The sequence below is a fragment of the Orcinus orca genome, chromosome 2 (genome assembly GCF_937001465.1).
Source record: "Orcinus orca chromosome 2, mOrcOrc1.1, whole genome shotgun sequence".
Classification (NCBI taxonomy): domain Eukaryota; kingdom Metazoa; phylum Chordata; class Mammalia; order Artiodactyla; family Delphinidae; genus Orcinus; species Orcinus orca.
In genome coordinates this window covers 127,635,519-127,655,428 of record NC_064560.1, presented here as the reverse complement: position 1 = coordinate 127,655,428, position 19,910 = coordinate 127,635,519, and the positions used below count along the sequence as shown (strand labels likewise).

The following is a 19,910-nucleotide window of genomic DNA, read 5'->3' as shown; positions in this document are numbered from 1 at the left end:
AGGGCTCTGGACTACTTGAGCCCAGGGTGGGCTTTTCCAGACGCTTCTCAACAGAAGAAGGGGCAAGGGCCATAAATCGAGTGCAAACCCCCCCTCTGCACCTTTACCCTTTCTCCTTTACTCTCCCCCAGCCCTTTCCATCCCTGAGGTCTCCCCACCATAGCCACACACACACAGGCACTGCACACACACAAATCCCCTCTCTGAGCGTTGCCTTATTGGAAGCAAAGTTCTCTTCTCTCCAGGCCTCAAATCCCTGCCTCCTGCTCAGGGTACAGAAATAGGGCTTTTTTTTTTCTTGGTGACACCCCTCCCCACTCCTACCCAGGAAGTCAGCACCTTCTGTTACTCATTGCAGGAGGGTGAGGGGTCAGCAGCCCTGACCCTGCTGTCAGCCTGCTGTTCCCCGCCCCCTCTCTGCGGCCTCTCTCTCCTTGGGGGCCCCTGTGGTCCCTCTGCACCACCCTCAGTGTCTCCCTGCAGGCCTCTGGGGCACTGGCCTGGCCTGCCTAGCAACTTCCCTCACTGTCTTTGCACTCAGCCCCTGTGGAGTGTGGGAGAAGGTCTTGGGGCTGGAGCTGGAGATCCAATGGCAAGGTTCTGCCCATGGCCTTGGCTATTAAAAGGTTGTGGGACACCCCAGCAAGTCTCCTCTCTGGGCCTGGCTTTCCCACTGAAGCAGTCTGTCCTGCCCTGCCTGTCTGCATCTCCTCAGCACACCTCACTGCCCACCCCCCATGGCCCCAACTCTTGCAGGCCCGTAAAACCTGCTCTGCACTGACTGAAACCTTCGGCCCCAGAGTCTTATGCTCTTGGTTCACTGGTAAATTCTGATTCCCCACTTCACAGCCCTCAGTCAGGCTGCTCCAGGTGGCACCCTGCCCTGAACGTGTGGCCTGGACCAGTCCCAACCCCAGGGAAACCTCATTGAATTTCCTAAGTCATAGAAGTGGTAAACGTGTCTTGATATTCATAACAAATCCCTTTCAGCTACACCTGAGTTTGTTAATAGGTAACTTTCGGAAAATACCTAAGGATGGGGGCTGGTTGCTAGGGGAACCAACTATGTGATTAGAGGGTTGGAACTTTCAGCCCCATCCCCCTGACCTCTGGGGAGGGGAGAGGGATTGAAAGTTGAATAAATAGACAATGGTAACTAACACAACATTGTAAAGCAACTATACACCAATAAAAATTAATTTTTAAAGATTACCAGTGGTCGGGCTTCCCTGGTGGCGCAGTGGATGAGAGTCCGCCTGCTGATGCAGGGGACACGGGTTCGTGCCCAGGTCCGGGAAGATCGCACATGCCGCAGAGCGGCTAGGCCCGTGAGCCATGGCCGCTGAGCCTGCGTATCCGGAGCCTGTGCTTCGCAACGGGAGAGGCCACAACAGTGAGAGGCCCGCGTACCGCAAAAAAAAAAAAAAATTACCAGTGGTCAATGATTTAATCAGTCATGCCTATGCACTGAAGCCTTCATCAAAACCCAAAGGGCAGGGTTCAGAGAGCTTCTGGGCTGGTGAACACATGGAGACTGGGGGAGAGCAGTGCCTGGAGAAGGCATGGAAGTACTGCGTCCTTTCTGCATACCTTGCCCTGTGCATCTCTGCGGAGCTCTGTGAGTCTGAGGAGGGTGCAGAGAGTCTGGAGAGTCCTTGGGGACGGGATGGAGGAGAGGTGGATGGGGTGATAGATTCAAAATTTCCCAGCCAGCTGGAGAGAATGGGGTCTGCCTGAAGGAAGGGCTCAAAATGGCCCATGGATAAGATGAGCGAGAAGAAATTCTCCTCACCGGGCACCTGCTGAAAATCGCATTTGGGTGAAAACAGAGAAACTCATTTTTGTGAGCATTTCCCCTCTGAGGTGGTGGCAGATGTGATGGGGGGAAGATTTCTGTCCAGCTGTGCAGAAGCGCTTGTAGAATAGCAAGCCCTTGGAGAATAGGCGAGCAGCAGAGAAGGCTGTCATCTAGTGCGCCCAGCTTCAGGAGGGAAGATTTCAAACAGTTCCAAGAAGAGTCATGATCCCATGAACTGAGACGCTAAAAGGGAAAATGACTCAGGAGAGTTAGGAGACTGTCAGCAATGAAATCCCAGCTACAGATTCACAAATGAGGCTTAGGAGACATTAAGGAAGCTGAAGAGCCTGGGGAGGCCACAGGGAGCTAGGATTTCAGGCCATTTCTGAGGGTGGAGGGAAGGGCATCCGGCCAAGGGCAGATACACAGGAGGGACCAGCCCAAGAAGGATGTCAGCAGAACCCAGAGAGCTGGGGAGGCAGAAGAATAGCTTTGGCCTGTGCTTGGGGCAGCGGGGGATGCTAACAATGACAGGAAGAACATGACCCCATCACAGTCCATGTGGTCTGTCAGAGGGGCTAAGGGAAAAAACACAGGAGTGAACAGAACCGAAGTCGTAGGAGAATAACAAAGCCAGAGATGAACCTCAAGGCATTTTACGAGGTCTGTCCCAGATCCTGGTGGACCAGGTGGCAGGATGGCTAAGTGGACTGCAGTGGGTTGTAACATCCAAGCCCATGGAAAGGTGGTGGGAGGGTCCAGGTTTGACAGGTGCAGCAGATTCATCTGAGGGACAGTGAGAAGCCCTCGTCTAGGAAAGGTGGAGAACCTCAGTGGCAGGTACGGTCACCGAAGAGGAGCACGACCACCAATGTACGTCCCCACCAAAGGATGTGAAAAACATGAACTGTTGGCAGAGAGCAGACACCTTACTATACTTGACTCTTACCACAAGCAGAAACGTAATCACACAGCTCTACCCCCCAGAGCTTGGAACAGGGCCTGGCACATAGCAAGTCCTCGATAAATATTTGCCGAATGAATACATGCGAAAGGGACGGGAAGAGAAAAGAGAGCAGAAAGAGTGTAGGAGCCAGCTTTAAAAGCACACAGGCCAGAAAGGAGCATCACAGCACATTCCAGGGGGCACGTGGTCAGCGCCTGCTTTTACAGTAACGTCAGGAGGGGAGAGGAGGGTCTTGGTGAGGGAGCACTTCAGACCCCTCAGCCAACTCCCAGGGGCAGCCTCTCACCTTGTCCCCCACCTGCTCACTGGCGCCCAGGGTGCTCCCCACCGGGGGGGCTGACCGCTGAGCTGCACACCAGGGAGTCAACGTCCCCACAGTGCTCCAGGACCTGGGGGGACATGAAGGGCTGGGTGAGCCTGGAGATGGCCTGAGGAGGCCTCGTCCTCCCTGAGCAACCCTGTGCATGGGACATTGAGGCAAAACTTGCTAATAAGGGGCTTCCCTGGTGGCTCAGTGGTTAAGAATCCATCTACCAATGCAGGGGACACGGGTTTGAGCCCTGGTGCAGGAAGATCCCACATGCCACGGAGCAACTAAGCCCATGCACCACAACTACTGAGCCTGCATCCTACTAGAGCCCACATGCCACAACTACTGAACCCGCGCACCACAACTACTGAAGCCCGCATGCCTAGAGCCCATGCTCTGCAACAAGAAGCCTGTGCAGCGCAACAAAGAGTGGCCCCCGCTCGCTGCAGCTAGAGCAAGCCCGCATGCCGCAATGAAGACCCAACACAGCCAAAAATAAATAAATAAAATAAATAAATTTATTTTAAAAGCTTGCTAATTATATACCGTCTCCAGCAGGAATGTTCACAAGGCTCCTGTGAGAACAAAACTCTCAGTGAAGGTAAGTGCCCTGGACAGGCCCAGGGGTAGGCTCTCCGGGGCTGAGGGCCTCAGGGGAGGAAACCCCTCTGGGGACTGGGGATGGAGAAATCCCTTTAGATCCCTCCTCAACCACAGATCTCCCAGGACGGGTAGGAGTGAGGTCCTCCCATGAACAGACCCCTTTCCAGAGAGCCGGTGTGAGCAGTGAGGTCCGCCCGGTTAGACTGCGAGCAGCTGTGGCCTCAGACCGCCTTCCAGGACCTCCAAGCCCCCCTCCTGGCCCCTACCCCTCCCAGGGCTGAGCAGGCAGGGTGTTCTGCACACTTTCCTCCCTGTGTCCTTCCACCCCCAGGGCCCCTTACTGTGGCCACCAGCTGCTCCTGGTCTCTGCCTTCCCCTGTGGCACATGGTGCCCACAGTGCTCAGCCCCTCCTCCTGCAGCGCTGCCACCGCCAGGTCCACGTTCTGCTGCTTCTGGCTGCTGACCACCACATGGGGCCCATCCTGGGCCAGACGCTGAGCCATGGCGAAGCTGATCCTGCGGTGGAGATGAACGGAACAAAGCCTCAGCTCCTCGCTACTATTCTCCTTCCCCCCCAGCCCTGGAAATCAACAAAGCTGTGTCCTGCTCTATAGCCCTGAGGTCCTTTTGAGCAAGTAAGGGTCCCTGTGAGGGGTCAAGACCCACAGGGCAATAGGATACTCAACCATCAGTGGACCCTGTGACCCCGGCTACCTGATTGGCCAGAATGCCATTTTGTTCTATCCCACTGCTTCTCAGCAGCACAGAGAGCCCAGCACAGGGACAGAACAGGCCCCGGGGGACCCAGGCCCTGCATGGCGGCCAGTGACTGGTCTACTTCCCGCTGAACTCGGCCCTGGGGGAAAGAATCAACTTCATTTATCACTGATGCCATCAGCAAGAATGATGATGATGTACCCCCAGCTCCTCCGGACAGACAAGGCCAGTGGCAGAGAGTGGGAAAGAGTCGGGCCAGTCAGGGTGAATTTCAAACAGGTGAGCCTCAGGTCAGGGAAACTTTCCTGAAAATTCTCTATTTATAAAAGGGGCAAATTAGAATGTGAGATCCAGAATTAAGTAGACATGATTATTTTCCCATTCATTCCATAAGCAAGCAACCATGGCCCCCAACCTCCACCCACGGAGCTTCCCAGTAGAGTGAGAATGCCAGATACCAAACTAATAATGACACCAATGATCAATTTTAATGAGCTGCTTATAGTTGAAAAAGTAGAAATCAACGAAAGTCTCAGTCAAACCTGGAGGGAGTATAAGCACAGCCACTTTGGAAAATGGTTTGGCACTGCCCAGGGAAGTTGAACAAACAGCCCTCTGACTCTGCACTTTCACAACCCAGGAGTGCTGTCACGTGTGCACCACGAGCCTGCACACGAGCATTCACAGCAACATGCTTTGAAATAGCCTCAAACTGGAACCAAGCCCAAATGTCCATTAATGGTAGAAAAGATAGACAAATTGGGTTGCACTTATATAATGGAATACTATGCAGCAATGAAAATTAGTGAACTGAAGCTACACTGAACAACATAAATGAATCTAAAAAATGATATCATTGAGGGAAAGGACCCAGACAAAAAATAATCCTTTATTATGTGATTCCACATACATGAGTTTCAAAAGCAGGCAAAACCCCTCTATGTTGTTTAAGAATGCAAACAGGTGATAAAACTGCAGAGAAAAGCAAGGCAGTAATTATCACAAAAGTCAGGAGAGTGGATATTCCTAGGGTAAAAGAGGGGGGATGACTGGAGAGTGGCAAACCGAGGGGTTTCTGGGGTGCTCTCTGTGTCCCATTGTATGATTCCATGGTGTCCACTAAGACATGTGTGTCTTGGGGCAGGGATAAATTAGGAATTGGGGATTAACAGACATACACTACTATATATAACATAGGTCAACAGCAAGGACCTACTGTATAGCATAGGGGGCTATATTCAATATATTGTAATAACCTGTAATGGGGACTCCCCTGGTGGTCCAGTAGTTAAGACTCTGCACTTCCACTGCAGGGGGCGTGGGTTCGACCCCTGGTCGGGGAATCCCTCAATGTGGATCCCGCATTGTTCCGCATGCCTCACAGCGTAGCCCCAAAAAAGAAAAACCTGTAATGGAAAAGAATCTGAAAACGAATACATATACATCTCTATGTGCGTACACATAGAGATATGTATATAACTGAATCACTTTGCTGTACACCTGAAACATTGCAAATCAGCTATACTTCAATAAAAAAGGTTTTAATTGGGGGCTTCCCTGGTGGCACAGTGGTTGAGAGTCTGCCTGCCGATGCAGGGGACACGGGTCCAGGAAGATCCCACATGCCGCGGAGCGGCTGGACCCGTGAGCCATGGCCACTGAGCCTGCGCATCCGGAGCCTGTGCTCCGCAACGGGAGAGGCCACAACAGTGAGAGGCCCGCGTACCGCAAAAAAAAAAAAAAAAAAAAAAGGTTTTAATTAAAAAATAAATTAAAATTTTCAAAAAGAATATACCTCCACAAGAAAAATAAAAGATGTGTGTCTTGCGTATGTGTATGTCTACACATACATACATACTTTTTATGTATTTGTTATATTTCACAATCAAAATGTTTAAAAAGTAAAGATTATCTGCTCATGGTAAATTTTTAAATTCAAGCAGTTCAAAACTAGTTCAAAAACTAAGTCTCCCAGTTCTCTTCTTGGAGGCAAACTTCCCAGTGTCTCAAACACTTTCTCAGAGATGTTCTGTGCAAAGGGCTTTGTTTGAAACAACAAGCTTTTGTGTATAAACGCTCAATCCACAAAGGTTTTCCTGGGAGCATCCTGCCAGATGGTGGAGGAAGCAGAGGCTCAGTGGGCTCCTTGAGGGCAGGGCCACTTGCTCCCTCTCTGGGGCCCCAGAGCCTTGCCGGGCCTGAGTCCAGGGGTACTCGTCAGTCCAATACATTACAGGGGTGCACAGCTCATTCTGCTCAGGCTGGGAGAATCATCACTAGGGAGGCTGCAGATAAACAGGACCTGGAAGGTGAAGGGAGGTCTGATGGGGGAAGCAGCGGGATAGGTGGCCTGTGCTCTGGTCCAGGGCACAGACTGAGAGGAGAAGCAGAGGGGTGTGAGTGTCCATGGTGTTTGGGAGAGAGCAGGGCCACCTCTGTGCCTGGGGAACAGAGAATGGAGGACTCCTGGCTGCAAAAGCTGACTGGTTCCGAATGCCTGCTTGATGACTCCTCCAGGCTGTGCTGAAGTGAAGCTCTCTGAAGGGCAGCTGTGAGGAACCCAGGCAGCCAAAGGAGCCCCAAGCCAGGCTGCTGTGTGGAGACCCACGCACCCAGCTCACCCTTGGGAAGGGAAGAGGTGTGCCACCCTAGCTATGCGCAGGATGAAGAGTGGCATGGGAGACTCAGAGAGGAAGACATTTCCCTGTGAACTGCAGATACATCAGGGATGCTTGCCTAGGGGACCCTCTTTCCGCCCAACCCCAAATTTCCCAGCTCCAGGTCAGTGTGAGCCCAGAGGCTCCTGCCTCCCCTGTGGTGAGATTCCCGTTCGCTTGCCCTGCCCCTTCTTGAATCTAGCAATCTGATTAGCTTCCTGCCAAGGGAGGTGGGGAAGGCATGGTTGGAGCAAAGGACTGTTGAGGATACTCAAGGACTTGGGGTGTACTTTTTGGGCAAGGCAGTGCCAGGGAGCTGAAGAGAGGCAGGCTCTGGCCGCTCTGGGCCCAGGGGCCAACGGACATGCCCTTTCAGGAGGCTCTGGTGTGAGCTGACTCTGTCCACAGATCTTCATCAGTTCCACACCTGCTCTGGCCACTCCATCACAAAGGGACTCTGGTTACTAAGCAACCCCTGCCGTACCTACTGCATCTCCCCTCGTTCCTTAGCAACCTTTGCATAACTCAGTTCCCTGGAGTTAGGTGTTGGTATCTATACATGATAAGAGAATGGGTGCTGCTCAGGAATTGTGGAGAAATTTCAGATGAAATATCAGTCTGTATCAGTGTCATAGTGTCATAATGAAGGTGACCAAATGCTCTGCTTTGGGAGGGACAGCCTTTGTTTTCAGTTTATGTCTCTTCTGGTACCCTATTTCCAAAACCACCCTTTGCAGGTCCTACATCTCCTTGCTTTTTTATCCCAGCTGCTTTCACTCTGTTTGCTCTCTCTCTCTCATGCTCTCTCTCTTCTCTGCAAGGTCATATTTACAGGCTTTTATTCAGAGGGATGAGGGATTTCAACTCCTGATGGTTTTACCTTTCTTAAACAGGACACCAGATTCTAAACACTATTCTGACCCCCAGGGGACTCCTCTCCCCCTAGCTGTGAGCACAGATTAACCCCATCAAGTGTCGGGGGAATCAGTCTCCTTGGCTGGGAGGGCAGCAGGAAAAAAGAGGACTTGCATTTTGTCGGGACAGGACATCCCCTGCTGGAAGGCTGGAGTTATAGCACCTCTGAGAAGCTGTTCCCATCTCTCAGCAAGCCGGCGTCCTACAACACTTGCTGTAAGGTGGTTTGCCGGAAAGCTGCCCTACTTGTAAGGAAAAGCAGATCCAGGCTATTGCAGGTGAAGTGCGGAGAGACTGGTCAGGCCTCATCTATCTCTTTTTTTTTTTTTTTTTTTTTTGCGGTACGCGGGCCTCTCACTGTTGTGGCCTCTCCTGTTGCGAAGCACAGGCTCCAGACGCGCAGGCTCAGCGGCCATGGTTCACGGGCCCAGCCGCTCCGCGGCATGTGGGATCTTCCCGGACCGGGGCACAAACCCGTGTCCCCTGCATCGTCAGGCAGACTCTCAACCACTGCGCCACCAGGGAAGCCCTCATCTATCTCTTTTGGTTCCCCTTCCTGTTCAAGTCCCCCTAGACCAGGGCCTGAGATTGAGTGGCTTCCAAAGGCCCAGGCTCTGGCACCCTCTCCCCTCATTCATCTTTACTTTGAAGCAGTCAACTGGGCCAGAGTTGAATGCAGGTCCTGGGAGCTTGGAGTGGCCTCTGAACCTGGCACTGCCCACTCTGATTCCCCTTTCCATGCTGGTCAATTCAGATGCCCAAATGTGGAAGACGGGAAGTCAAATGGACACACCTCAACCTAGTCCCAATGTTGAGGTAGGTGGCCTTCTCTTATCTCTTGGGTCCAAAGAGATAAGAGAATGGTAAAGGAAAGAAAACAAAGACTAGGGAGAGACGTACAGTCATTAGAAACATCAAAAATCAGGGAAGAGAGGGAATTCCCTGGCGGTCCAGTGGTTAGGACTCCGTGCTTTCACTGCTGAGGATCTGGATTCAATCCCTGGTCAAGGAACTAAGATCCTGCAAGCCACATGGGAGATGTCAACAGAAGCTGCGTGATCTTGGGTGTCTGTTCCCCTCTCTGGCTCCATTGGCACCTTGGTAAGAAAAGTTGAGCTAGGTGATCCTAAGGGCTCTGATAGTCCCACGAGCTTTTTTATGACAATCAGAGAAGAAATCAAGACTGAGCTGCAGGGACTTCCCTGGTGGTCCAGTGGTTAAGACTCCAAGCTCCCAATGCAGGGGGCCAGTTTCGATCCCTGGTTGGGGAACTAGATCCCGCATGCATGCCGCAACCAAGAGTCCATATGCTGCAACTAAGAAGCCCACATGTTGCAACTAAAGATCCTGCATGCTGCAATGAAGATCCCATGTGCCACAACTAAGACGCAGTGCAGCCTAAAAAAAAAAAAGACTGAGCTGCAAACAGAGCCCAGGAGAAAGAAGCACCAGCACGAAAAGTAAACAGGAGTGAAGGTGGGCAGTTCCGGCATCACGAACACCAACGTGGGCACAGCATCCCTACCCTTAGGCGGCGTCAGCTCAGCCTCACCTGGCTGTGCTCCTGGCTGTCCTGAGCACTGGTCAGGGGCCCCTCCGCCGTGGAGCCTGCAGCTGAGTGCGAGAATGTGAGTAGGCAGCAGGCTGGGTTTCAGGCACTGCTGTTTCTATCTGAAAAACTCAAGGATTCATGGACTTTACAGTCCTAGAATTAAGAAAGTTGGAGGTGAGAAAAGGCCTCCCCCACACAGCTGGTGAGGAAGCCTCAGGAGGGGGAAAGTGTAGGAAGTACTTGTCTGAGTGAAATTCTGCAGAATACTGCACAGACCACTTACCAATGACCCAGTCCTGCCAGTCCAGCTGTCCCCAGACTCACACACAACAGAAGCAGACAGACCCGTGGGTCCAAGCAGGCTCCAGACCCCACACTGGGCAGGGGGTGGAGGGGAGTGAATGAAAGGACGGGCAGCCTATAGGCTCAGCTGGCTGGGGACGCAGAGCTGAGTACAAAGTCAGCACCAAAAAGAGACCATAGACCTCAGTCCTAAAGCCAGTGATCCCACCCTTCCCTGTTATATCGGGCCCCTGGCACCATACAGGACTAATGGCTGCAGAGCTGCAGATGCCCACTACCCAAGCTGTCACCTGGGTCCAAATATTTGATGAGCACCTGCTTCACGCTAAGCACTGTGTTAAGTACCAAGAATATCAAAACACTGAAGACCTAATCCCTACCCTCAATAAACTTACAGTCTATTAGAGGAATCAAATTAATGCAGTGCAGAGCACTACATGTCAAATGGAAGGAGGTTTGAGACTCAACCTCAAACCCAAGGAGAGCAGAGGATAAGCCACGTAGAGATGCCTGTGGGTTTTTTCAGAGGAGGTACCCAGGCAATTGGATAAATCGTGCTGGCACTCCAGAGAGCAAGTTAGTAATCAGAAGAATGATTTGCAAACTATTGATCATAGGTAGAAGCAGCCTCATAAAACGGATGAGATATTCCAAGAAAGTGAATAATGTGGAAAGAGAGGACAGCCAAAACTGGAAATGTGGTTGCCAGCCTCTGAGATGGTCTCTGGGACCCCTGGGGGCTGGCATTCACTACCTTGTATAGTTCCCTCCCACATCATGCCCGGCTTGGCAGAAGTCATGGTACGTCACCTCTGAGATTAGGATATATAAAACTGAACATTCCGTCTTGGGCCCTCGCTGTTTCTTTCTTTCCCTCTTGGATTAGTCCTGCCTGCCATGTCGTGAGCAGCCCTATATGGCAAGACCCACGTGGCAAGGAACTGAGGGCTGCCAAAAACCACGTGGCTTGGAAGCAAACGTCTCAGCCCGAGTTTTGAGATGACCGCAGCCCCAGCTGGGAGCTTAACTACAGCCTCACCAGACACCTTGAGCCAGAACCCCCAGCTACCCTTCTCTCATTCCTGAGTCTCAGAACCTGTGAGATAAATTTTCGAGCTGCTAAATGTTAGGGTAATTTGTTATGCAGTAACAGATAACCAGTACAGGAACCTTGGAAAAATTTACCTCATTGAAGAGATAGAGCAGAAAATCCTAAAATATAATATTTTTACAAATAATATAGTCACAGTTAGAACAGTGTTGTATTGATACTTGAACAAACAAATCAAAGGAACAGAAGGGAAGGTTCAGAAAGAGATACAAACACACTTGAGAATTTAACATGTGATAAAGGTGGCATTTTGAATCAGTGAGAAAAAAGATACATGTAGCAATAAATGATGTTGAGACAACTGGGTAGCTCTCTGGGGAAAAAGAACTTAAATTAGACCTGTGCCTTTCACACCACACACCAAAATACATTTCAGATGTATCAAAGATTTAAATATAAAAAATGAGACCATAAATACAAAAAATTACAGGAATCTTTTTTGCTTCTGCATGGAAAAGAAAACTACCTAAGCCAAGCCAGAAGAAAAGTACAACTTAGGGCTTCCTTGGTGGCGCAGTGGTTAAGAATCCGCCTGCCAATGCAGGGACACGGGTTCAAGCCCTGGTCCGGAAGATTTCACATGCCGCAGAGCAACTAAGCCCGTGCGCCACAACTACTGAGCCCGCGTGCCTAGAGCCTGAGCTCTGCAACAAGAGTAGCCCCCGCTCACCGCAACTAGAGGAAGCCCGCACGCAGCAACGAAGACCCAACGCAGCCAAAGATTTTTTAAAAAATAAATAAATTAAAAAGAAAAATACAATTTATATAAAGTTCTAGAATAGACAAAACTAATATATGGTGGTAGAAATCAGATCAATGGTTGTCTGAGTGTAGGGACACAAGGGAACTTTCTAGGGTGATGGAAATGTTCTGTATCTCAATTGGGATGGTGGATACACAGATATAGACATTGGACAAAATCCTAGGGACTGTACATTTAAATTGTGTGCATTTTATTTTATCGACAGTATACTTCAATAGAGTTGATTTAAAAGAAAGAAAGAGGGAATTCCCTGGTGGTCCAGTGTCTAAGACTCCTTGTTACACTGCCAAAAGCATGGGTTCAATCCCTGGTCGGGGAAATAAGATCCCACAAGCCGTGCCGCATGGCAGAAAGAAACCGGGGTTGGGGGGGGGGTGTGGGGAGGGAAGAAAGAGAGAAAGAAAGAAGAAAAGAAAAGAAAGAAAGAACGAACTGAGGGCAAACACCAGTAGGTCTGAGTTTTTTAAAAAGCAAGATTTCTCCATGAGACTTGTTAGTCCTGGATCCTGACCTACACTCAATCCCTTTCCTCTCTAGTGGTGACCCTTCCCCAGCTTCTCCTGGGCATAGGTGATTCAAAGCTGATTTCCTACAGAATGGGAGACTCTCTTCATAGAGTTGAGGTCTATATGAAGCACAGCATCACTTTGCTTTGGTCTCTGTACCAGGTTGAAGCATCCTCCAACCTTTGTTTCTGGGATGGTGCTGTCGACTGAATGTCTGTGTGTCCCGCCCCCCCAAAAAATTCATATGTTGAAACCTAATCCCCAATGTGATGGTATTTGGAGGTGGGACATTTGGGAGATGCTTAGGTCATGAGGGTGGAGACCTCATAAATGGGATTAGTGCCCTTATAAGAGAGACTCTAGAGAGGTCCTTCACCCCTTCCTCCATGAGGACACAGTGAGAAGACAACAATCTATGGACAGGGAAGAAGGCCCTCACCAGACACTGTATCTGCCATCACTGTGATCTTGGACTTCCCAGCCTCCAGAACTATGAGAAATAAATGTTTGTTGTTTAAGTCATCTAGACTATGGTATTTTTGCTATAGCAGCCCAAGCAGACTAAGACAAGTTGGTCAGCTGGTTTAGTAGTTAGTTGATTTGTTGTTTGGAAGGTTGGTTGGTTCACAAATTGCAGAGATGATAAAAGCAAGAGAGATTTTTCTATGGGCAAAATCTGAAAGAGAAGGAAAAGAAGGGGGGAAAAAACCTTAAAAGGAAGAAAAGAGGGACTTCCCTGGTGGTGCAGTGGTTGAGAATCCACCTGCCAATGCAGGGGACACGGGTTCGAGCCCTGGGTCGGGAAGATCCCACATGCCTCGGAAAAACTAAACCCATGGGCCACGACTACTGAAGCCCACACACCCTAGAGCCCAAGCGCTGCAACTACTGAAGCGCACGCGCTCTAAGGCCTGCATGTCGCAACTGCCGAGCCCGAGTACTGCAACTACTGAAGCCCGCGCACCTATAGCCCATGCTCTGCAAAAAGAGAAGCCACCTCAATGAGAAGTCTGCGCACCACAACAAAGAGTAGTCCCCACTCGCCACAACTAGAGAAAGCCCACGCACAGCAATGAAGATCCAACACAGCCCAAAATAATTTTTAAAAAAAAAGAAGAAGAAGAGAAAACCCAAAGAAAAGAAAGAAAAAACTTTAAGGTCTGTACGTTTGAGGAGGATATTGACCATGGTGAAATTTCTTAAGACAAAAGTGAGAAAAAGAAGAATTGGGAAAAATGGCATATATACATTCCCCTGATGGGGAAGAAAAGAGATTATGGGGAAGAAAGTTCTGGAGTGACCTTTTACCACCTCAAGAAAACCCCCTCAGTAGCCAAGACCTTTGGTAGCCATGGGGTAATGTAGAAACAGGGACCTGCTGGAGCCCAGAAGCCCAGGACATAGTACCAGTCTCATGGTGACTACAGAAGAGTTATGCAACCTAATGCCAAAGGCTACATCTTGTGAAAGTTTATATGTATTTAAAAGCAAAAATTCCCATTGCAACATTTTATAACCTCCCTCCAATTCATTCCCTGCTCATCCCTTTCACCACAACATCTCACAACCTTGACAAGCTGCAAGGCATTTATCAGGAGAAGAGTGAGTTTGCCAACATTTCTTTGCCCCAATATCCTCCTCTCAGAGCTTCTTATCTTATCTTCCAGTGAGCTTTGGCTCACAAAGATGTCCAAAGAGCACCAGCAAGCTGCCAATGGATCTGGGTTCTACCCCACAACTTGGCACCTAAGGGTCATCCCCCATATCCCCTTTATGAGATTGACAAACAGCAAATTTTAAAAAACAGATGCCCAGTTAAATTTGAATTTCAGGTAAACAACAAACAATTTTGTAGTATAAGTATGTCCCAAATATTGCATGGGACATAATTATACTAAAAATGTCTTCCTGGTTTATTTGAAATTCAGACTTACCTGGGTGTCCTGTATTTTACCTAGCAACCATACCCTTTCACCCTAGTGATAGTGATTCTCCAGAGAACAATGACAGCTGTCAACTTATTCACTGATCTGAAAAAAATACCAAAATTGTGTAAATTTTACATATCACCCAGGAGAAAGATGAAGACAAATTATTATATAAAATTAACTATTACATAATATATATATAATGGAGTTTTTTTGGCTTGGCTGTCATACAATGCTTCCCAAAAGTAACCACAGTTAACAGCGTGTTCTTCTAGAATTTTCTATGCATTTGCATACATATATGTAAGTACAGAATATGTAGGGTTGTTTTGTGTGTTTGTATGTATCATATTGTAAATGCTATTCCGTTGTTCTTGTTACATGACAGTACATATAGATCTACCTCATAGCTTTTAAAAGCTGCATAATATTCCACAGAACAAACATTACCCTAGTTTAGCAGATCTCAGAGTGTGGTCTGGGAACCACTTGGGAGATCCTTTCAGGGGGCCTATAAGGTCAAAATTATTTTCATAATAGTAAGACATCATTTGTCTTTTGCACCCTCACTCTCTCACAAATGTACAGTGGAGTTTTCCAGAGGCTCCATGACATGTGATGATGTCATTGCTCTGACAGCTAGTGAAATATGTACGTGTACTTCTAATATTTTCCAAAATGTTCTAAAGAAGTAGAATTAGAGTATAAATGTGTGCATTTTCAAGAGGTGAACTCAGTTTGTTCTTGAACTTTTACTGTGCTATTCCTCACTAACTTCAATTGTACCTGTACTATTATCCAATATTGTTATTTTGAAATTCTGAATTTTTCCTTGGACCCCTAGGGAAACACGAGAAATAAGTATGCTTCATCTTGTTTTGCAATAATATTTTTTAATGTTTCTCAAAAAAACTTCCAAAATTTGTAATTTTATGGGACTTCCCTGGCAATCCAGTGGTTAAGACTCCGAGCTTCCACTGCAGGGAGCATGGGTTTAATCCCTGGTCGGGGAACAAAGATCCCGCATGCTGTATGGTGCAGCCAAAGAACTTTTTTTTAATTTTTAAAAAAATAATAAAATACATGTAAAAGAATGAAATTAGAACACTCCCTAACACCATACACAAAAATAAACTCAAAATGGATTAAAGACCTAAATGTAAGACCGGACACTATAAAATTCTTAGGGGAAAACATAGGAAGAACACTCTTTGACATAGATCACAGCAAGATCTTTTTTGACCCACCTCCTAGAGTAATGGAAATAAAAACAAAATAAACAAATGGGACCTAATGAAACTTAAAAGCTTTTGCACAGCAAAGGAAACTATAAACAAGACGAAAAGACAACCCTTAGAATGGTAGAAAATATTTGCAAATGAATCAATGGACAAAGGATTAATCTCCAAAATATATAAACAGCTCATGCAGCTCAATATTAATAAAACAAACAACCCAATCCAAAAATGGGCAGAAGACCTGAATAAACATTTCTCCAAAGAAGACATACAGATGGCCAAGAGGCACATGAAAATCTGCCCAATATCACTAATTATTAAAGAAATACAAATCAAAACTACAATAAGGTATCACCTCACACCAGTTAGAATGGGCATCATCAGAAAATCTACAAACAAGAAATGCTGGAGAGGGTGTGGAGAAAAGGGAACCCTCTTGCACTGTTGGTAGGAATGAAATTGATACAGCCACTATGGAGAAGAGTTTGGAGGTTCCTTAAAATACTAAAAATAGAATTTACCATATGACCCAGCAATCCCACTACTGGGCATATACCCAGAGAAAACCATAATTCAAAAGACACATGCACCCCACTGTTCACTGCAGCACTATTTACAATAGCCAGGTCATAGAAGCAACCTAAATGCCCATCGACAGACGAATGAATAAAGAAGATGTGGTACATATATACAATGGAATAGTACTCAGCCATAAAAAGGGATGAAATTGAGTCATTTGTAGAGATGTGGTTGGACCTAGAGACTGTCATACAGAGTGAAGTAAGTCAGAAAGAGAAAAAAATATATCATATATTAACGCATATATGTGAAATCTAGAAAAATGGTACAGATGAACCGGTTTGCAAGGCAGAAGTAGAGACACAGATGTAGAGAACAAACGTATGGACACAAAGGGAGGAAAGCGGGAGTGGAGTGGTGGTGGTGGGATGAATTGGGAGATTGGGATTGACACATATACAGTACTATGTATAAAATAGATAACTAATAAAATCCTGCTATATAAAAAAATAAAAAGTTTTTTAAAACTTTATCTAAAATAATAATAAAATAAAAATTTTATCTAAAATTGCTACTTTGAAATGTAATAAATGTAATAATGTTTTATTCTAACACACATCATCATTTCTTTATTTTTTTAATATTTATTTATTTGGTTGCGCCAGGTCTTAGGTGCAGCAGGCGGGCTCCTTAGTTGTGACATGCAAAAACTTAGTTGCGGCCTGCATGCGGGATCTAGTTCACTGACCAAGGATCAAACCTGGGCCCCCTGCGTTGGGAGCGCAGAATCTTAACCACTGCACCACTAGGGAAGTCCCCATCATTTCTTTACAATATATTTCTTCTTATGTTCAAGAATTTATCATTGGCTTAAGAAAGACAGATTAGAAGACTTGCTTCTTCAACCCACCTCTACACCATCTAGGCCTAAAAATACTGAGAAAGATGAAATTGACATGTCAGAGTTCTCTGACTAGTGGAAAGGAGGGATAGACTCCAAAGCAACTGTGCAAAACTAAGTAAGAAACAAAAATATGATGAAATCTGTATTTCCCTCAGCTATATAGATATTAGTTGTTTATCTTATCATGTCTTATGCAACACAGTATTTTGAATAGTATTATAGCACTAGGTAAGTTGCAGCATCATTGTGAGACCAATCATTCAGAGTTTAGAGAAAAAGGAATTGCTTAGTTTAAATGTAGATATGCTGAGCTCTTCAAAAGCTCAAAATTGTTTCTTTCAGCTTTTCAAAGTAGAAATGAAAAAGTTACTGAAGCGTCGTACAGGATAACTTATCACACTGCATTCGCTGAAGAAGTGAACTCAATAGCTGAGAGATAATAAAGCCTCATACCTTGACATAGCTGAACACCTGCTAGATGAAAAGTCATGAAAGAAATCTGAGCTTCCACTTAACAACAATACAGTCACTCGTCATATTAAAGATTTAGCAGCAAATATGAAGACTGAGTTAATCTCTTGCCTGAAGAATTGTACTTGTGCCTCGTAAATGAATGAATCAACATACACAGGAGAAACGTGCTGTTTTCTTGTATTCATCTCATGTCAGCACCAACTGATCGTTAAAGATCTTCTTCTATGTGAATACTTGGCAATGAACTAATGTGGTGGTGAAATTCTCAGTGCTGACTAACTTTTTTGAATGTCATGGTTTCTCCTGAAACAACGGTTTTGATATTTCCACCAATGGCACAAAAGCAATAGTGGGTTATTTGGTGCCACAGATAAAGCAGTGACACCAAACTGTCCAAGGAGTCATTAGATTCTTCATAGCACACACTCGCAGTTTAGGAAAAAATGTCAGTTTCACTTAAGATCATTTTATTAAAGCTTGATCCTTTAAAGAAGATACGGTATATATATATATATATATATATATATATATATATATACAATGGAATGTTACTTGGCCATTAAAAAGAATGAAATAATGCCATTTGCAGCAACATGGATGGACCTAAAGGTTATCATGCTAAGTGAAGTAAGTCAGACAGAGAAAGGCAATATCATATGATATCACTTATATGTGCAATCTAATATATGATACAGTGCTCGTTTTGGCAGCACATATACTAAAATTGGAACAATACAGAGAAGATTAGCATGGCCCCTGTTCAAGGATGACATGCAAATTTGTGAAGCGCTCCATATAAAAAATAATAAAATAAAATATGATACAAATGAACTTATTTACAAAACAGAAATAGACTTTCAAAGAAAACAAACTTATGGTTACCAAAGGGGAAGAGGGGTAGGGATAAATTTGGAATTTGGAATAAACAGATACACACTACTATCTATAAAATAGATAAACAACAAGGACCTACTGTAGAGCACAGGGAACTATATTCAGTATCTTGTAATAACCTATAATGGAAAAGAATCTGAAAAAGAATATATATCACTTTGCTGTATACCTGAACCATTTTAAACCAACTATACTTCAATTTTTTTAAAAAAGCTAGTTAGCACACCCCAAAAAATCTTGAATATAAAACACATTCACATTCTTTGTGAAGAAATGGGAAGTATACATAAAACACTGTATACTGTGAAGAAATGGGAATTACACATAAAACATTGCTGCTGCATACTGAAGAACAATGTTTATCTCAATAAAAAGCACTTGTGCAATCATTTGAGATGTGAGCTGAACTACCTGCTTTCTTCATGTACCACTCTTTTTACTGGAGAGAATGACTGATAGGCAAACTATGATTCATATTTGGGTATTTGGCAGATATTTTCTCAAAAATGAACAAAGGAGGGCTTCCCTGGTGGCGCAGTGGTTGAGAGTCCGCCTGCTGATGCAGGGGACGTGGGTTCGTGCCCCGGTCCGGGAAGATCCCACATGCCGCGGAGCGGCTGGGCCCGTGAGCCATGGCCGCTGAGCCTGTGCGTCCGGAGCCTGTGCTCCGCAATGGGAGAGGCCACAACAGTGAGAGGCCCGCACACAGCAAAAAAAAAAAAAGAGAACAAAGGAGACTGTCACTTCAAGGAAAATAACTGACAATATTTGCTGCCATTCATAAAATTTGAATTTTCCAGCAAAAATTAGAGTTGTAGAAAATCTGCCTCTGCCATCCTGAGTTTGACAACTGCCTGACACTATAAGAGTTTTCCAATGAGATCAATATTGATATTAATAAATGTGATTTATTTTAATATTGTGCAATAAAGTATATCAACATTTGGAGGGTATGCAAAGTTCAGTGAACCAAAATTTTCCAGGTGACCAATGCATGACGTTACAAAGTCACACATGGATGAACAATCCACTCAAAGTGCAAGACAGACCAGAGCAAGTTTAATGTAACAGAGTAGAAAAATTTGTTGATATGGTTTCAGATTCCACATCACAGCTAACCTTTAAGAAACTACCAGTTGTCAAGTGTTGGTATAGTATCAAAGAAAAATATTCACAATTATCTGAGAAAGCTGATACACCTCTCTTTCCAACTGCATATCTGTGGGTCCAGATACCCTTCATCTACTTCCATCAAAACGCATGTTGTAACAGATTAAATGCAAAAGCAGGTATGAGACTCTAGCTGTCGTCTATTAAGCCAGATATTAAAGAGATTTGTGAAAATGTACAACAATGCCACTCTTCTCACTAATTATTTATTTTAGAAAATATAACTATTTTTCATTTAACATGGTATTTTATGAAGAAATGTCTAGTGCAGCCACTATGGAAAACAGAAGTTTAGAAGTGTAGAAGTTCCTCAAGAAATTTAAAATAGAACTACCATATCATCCAGTAATTCCACTTCTGGGTAAATGTCTATAAGAAATAAAACCATTATCTTGAAGAGATATCTGTACTCTCATGTTCATTGCAGTATTAGTCACAATAGCCAAAGTATGGAAACAATCTAGGTATCTGTCAATAGATAGATGTATCAAGAAAATGTGATGTATATGTATTTATATATACACAGAATATTTCAGTCTTAAAAAGAAGAAAGAAAATCAACTATACTTCAATAAAAAGT

At 45.7% G+C, this 19,910-nt stretch overlaps 1 protein-coding gene and 1 non-coding gene across 2 annotated transcripts in view; one reads left to right on the top strand and one right to left on the bottom strand.

The window, feature by feature from the left end:
• Positions 1-10,623, bottom strand: part of DHRS2 (dehydrogenase/reductase 2) — a 164,271-nt gene extending 153,648 nt beyond the window's left edge. The window contains 6 exon segments of the mRNA XM_049705855.1: positions 3,052-3,099; positions 3,101-3,154; positions 4,020-4,056; positions 4,058-4,196; positions 4,366-4,490; positions 10,598-10,623. Of these exon segments, the coding sequence (XP_049561812.1) occupies positions 3,052-3,099; positions 3,101-3,154; positions 4,020-4,056; positions 4,058-4,196; positions 4,366-4,490; positions 10,598-10,623 (429 nt within the window).
• Positions 10,624-17,960: 7,337 nt separating this feature from the next.
• Positions 17,961-18,067, top strand: LOC117197900 (U6 spliceosomal RNA). Its single transcript, XR_004478806.1, has one exon. It is a non-coding gene; the product is annotated as a U6 spliceosomal RNA (small nuclear RNA).
• The last annotated feature ends 1,843 nt before the right edge of the window (positions 18,068-19,910 follow it).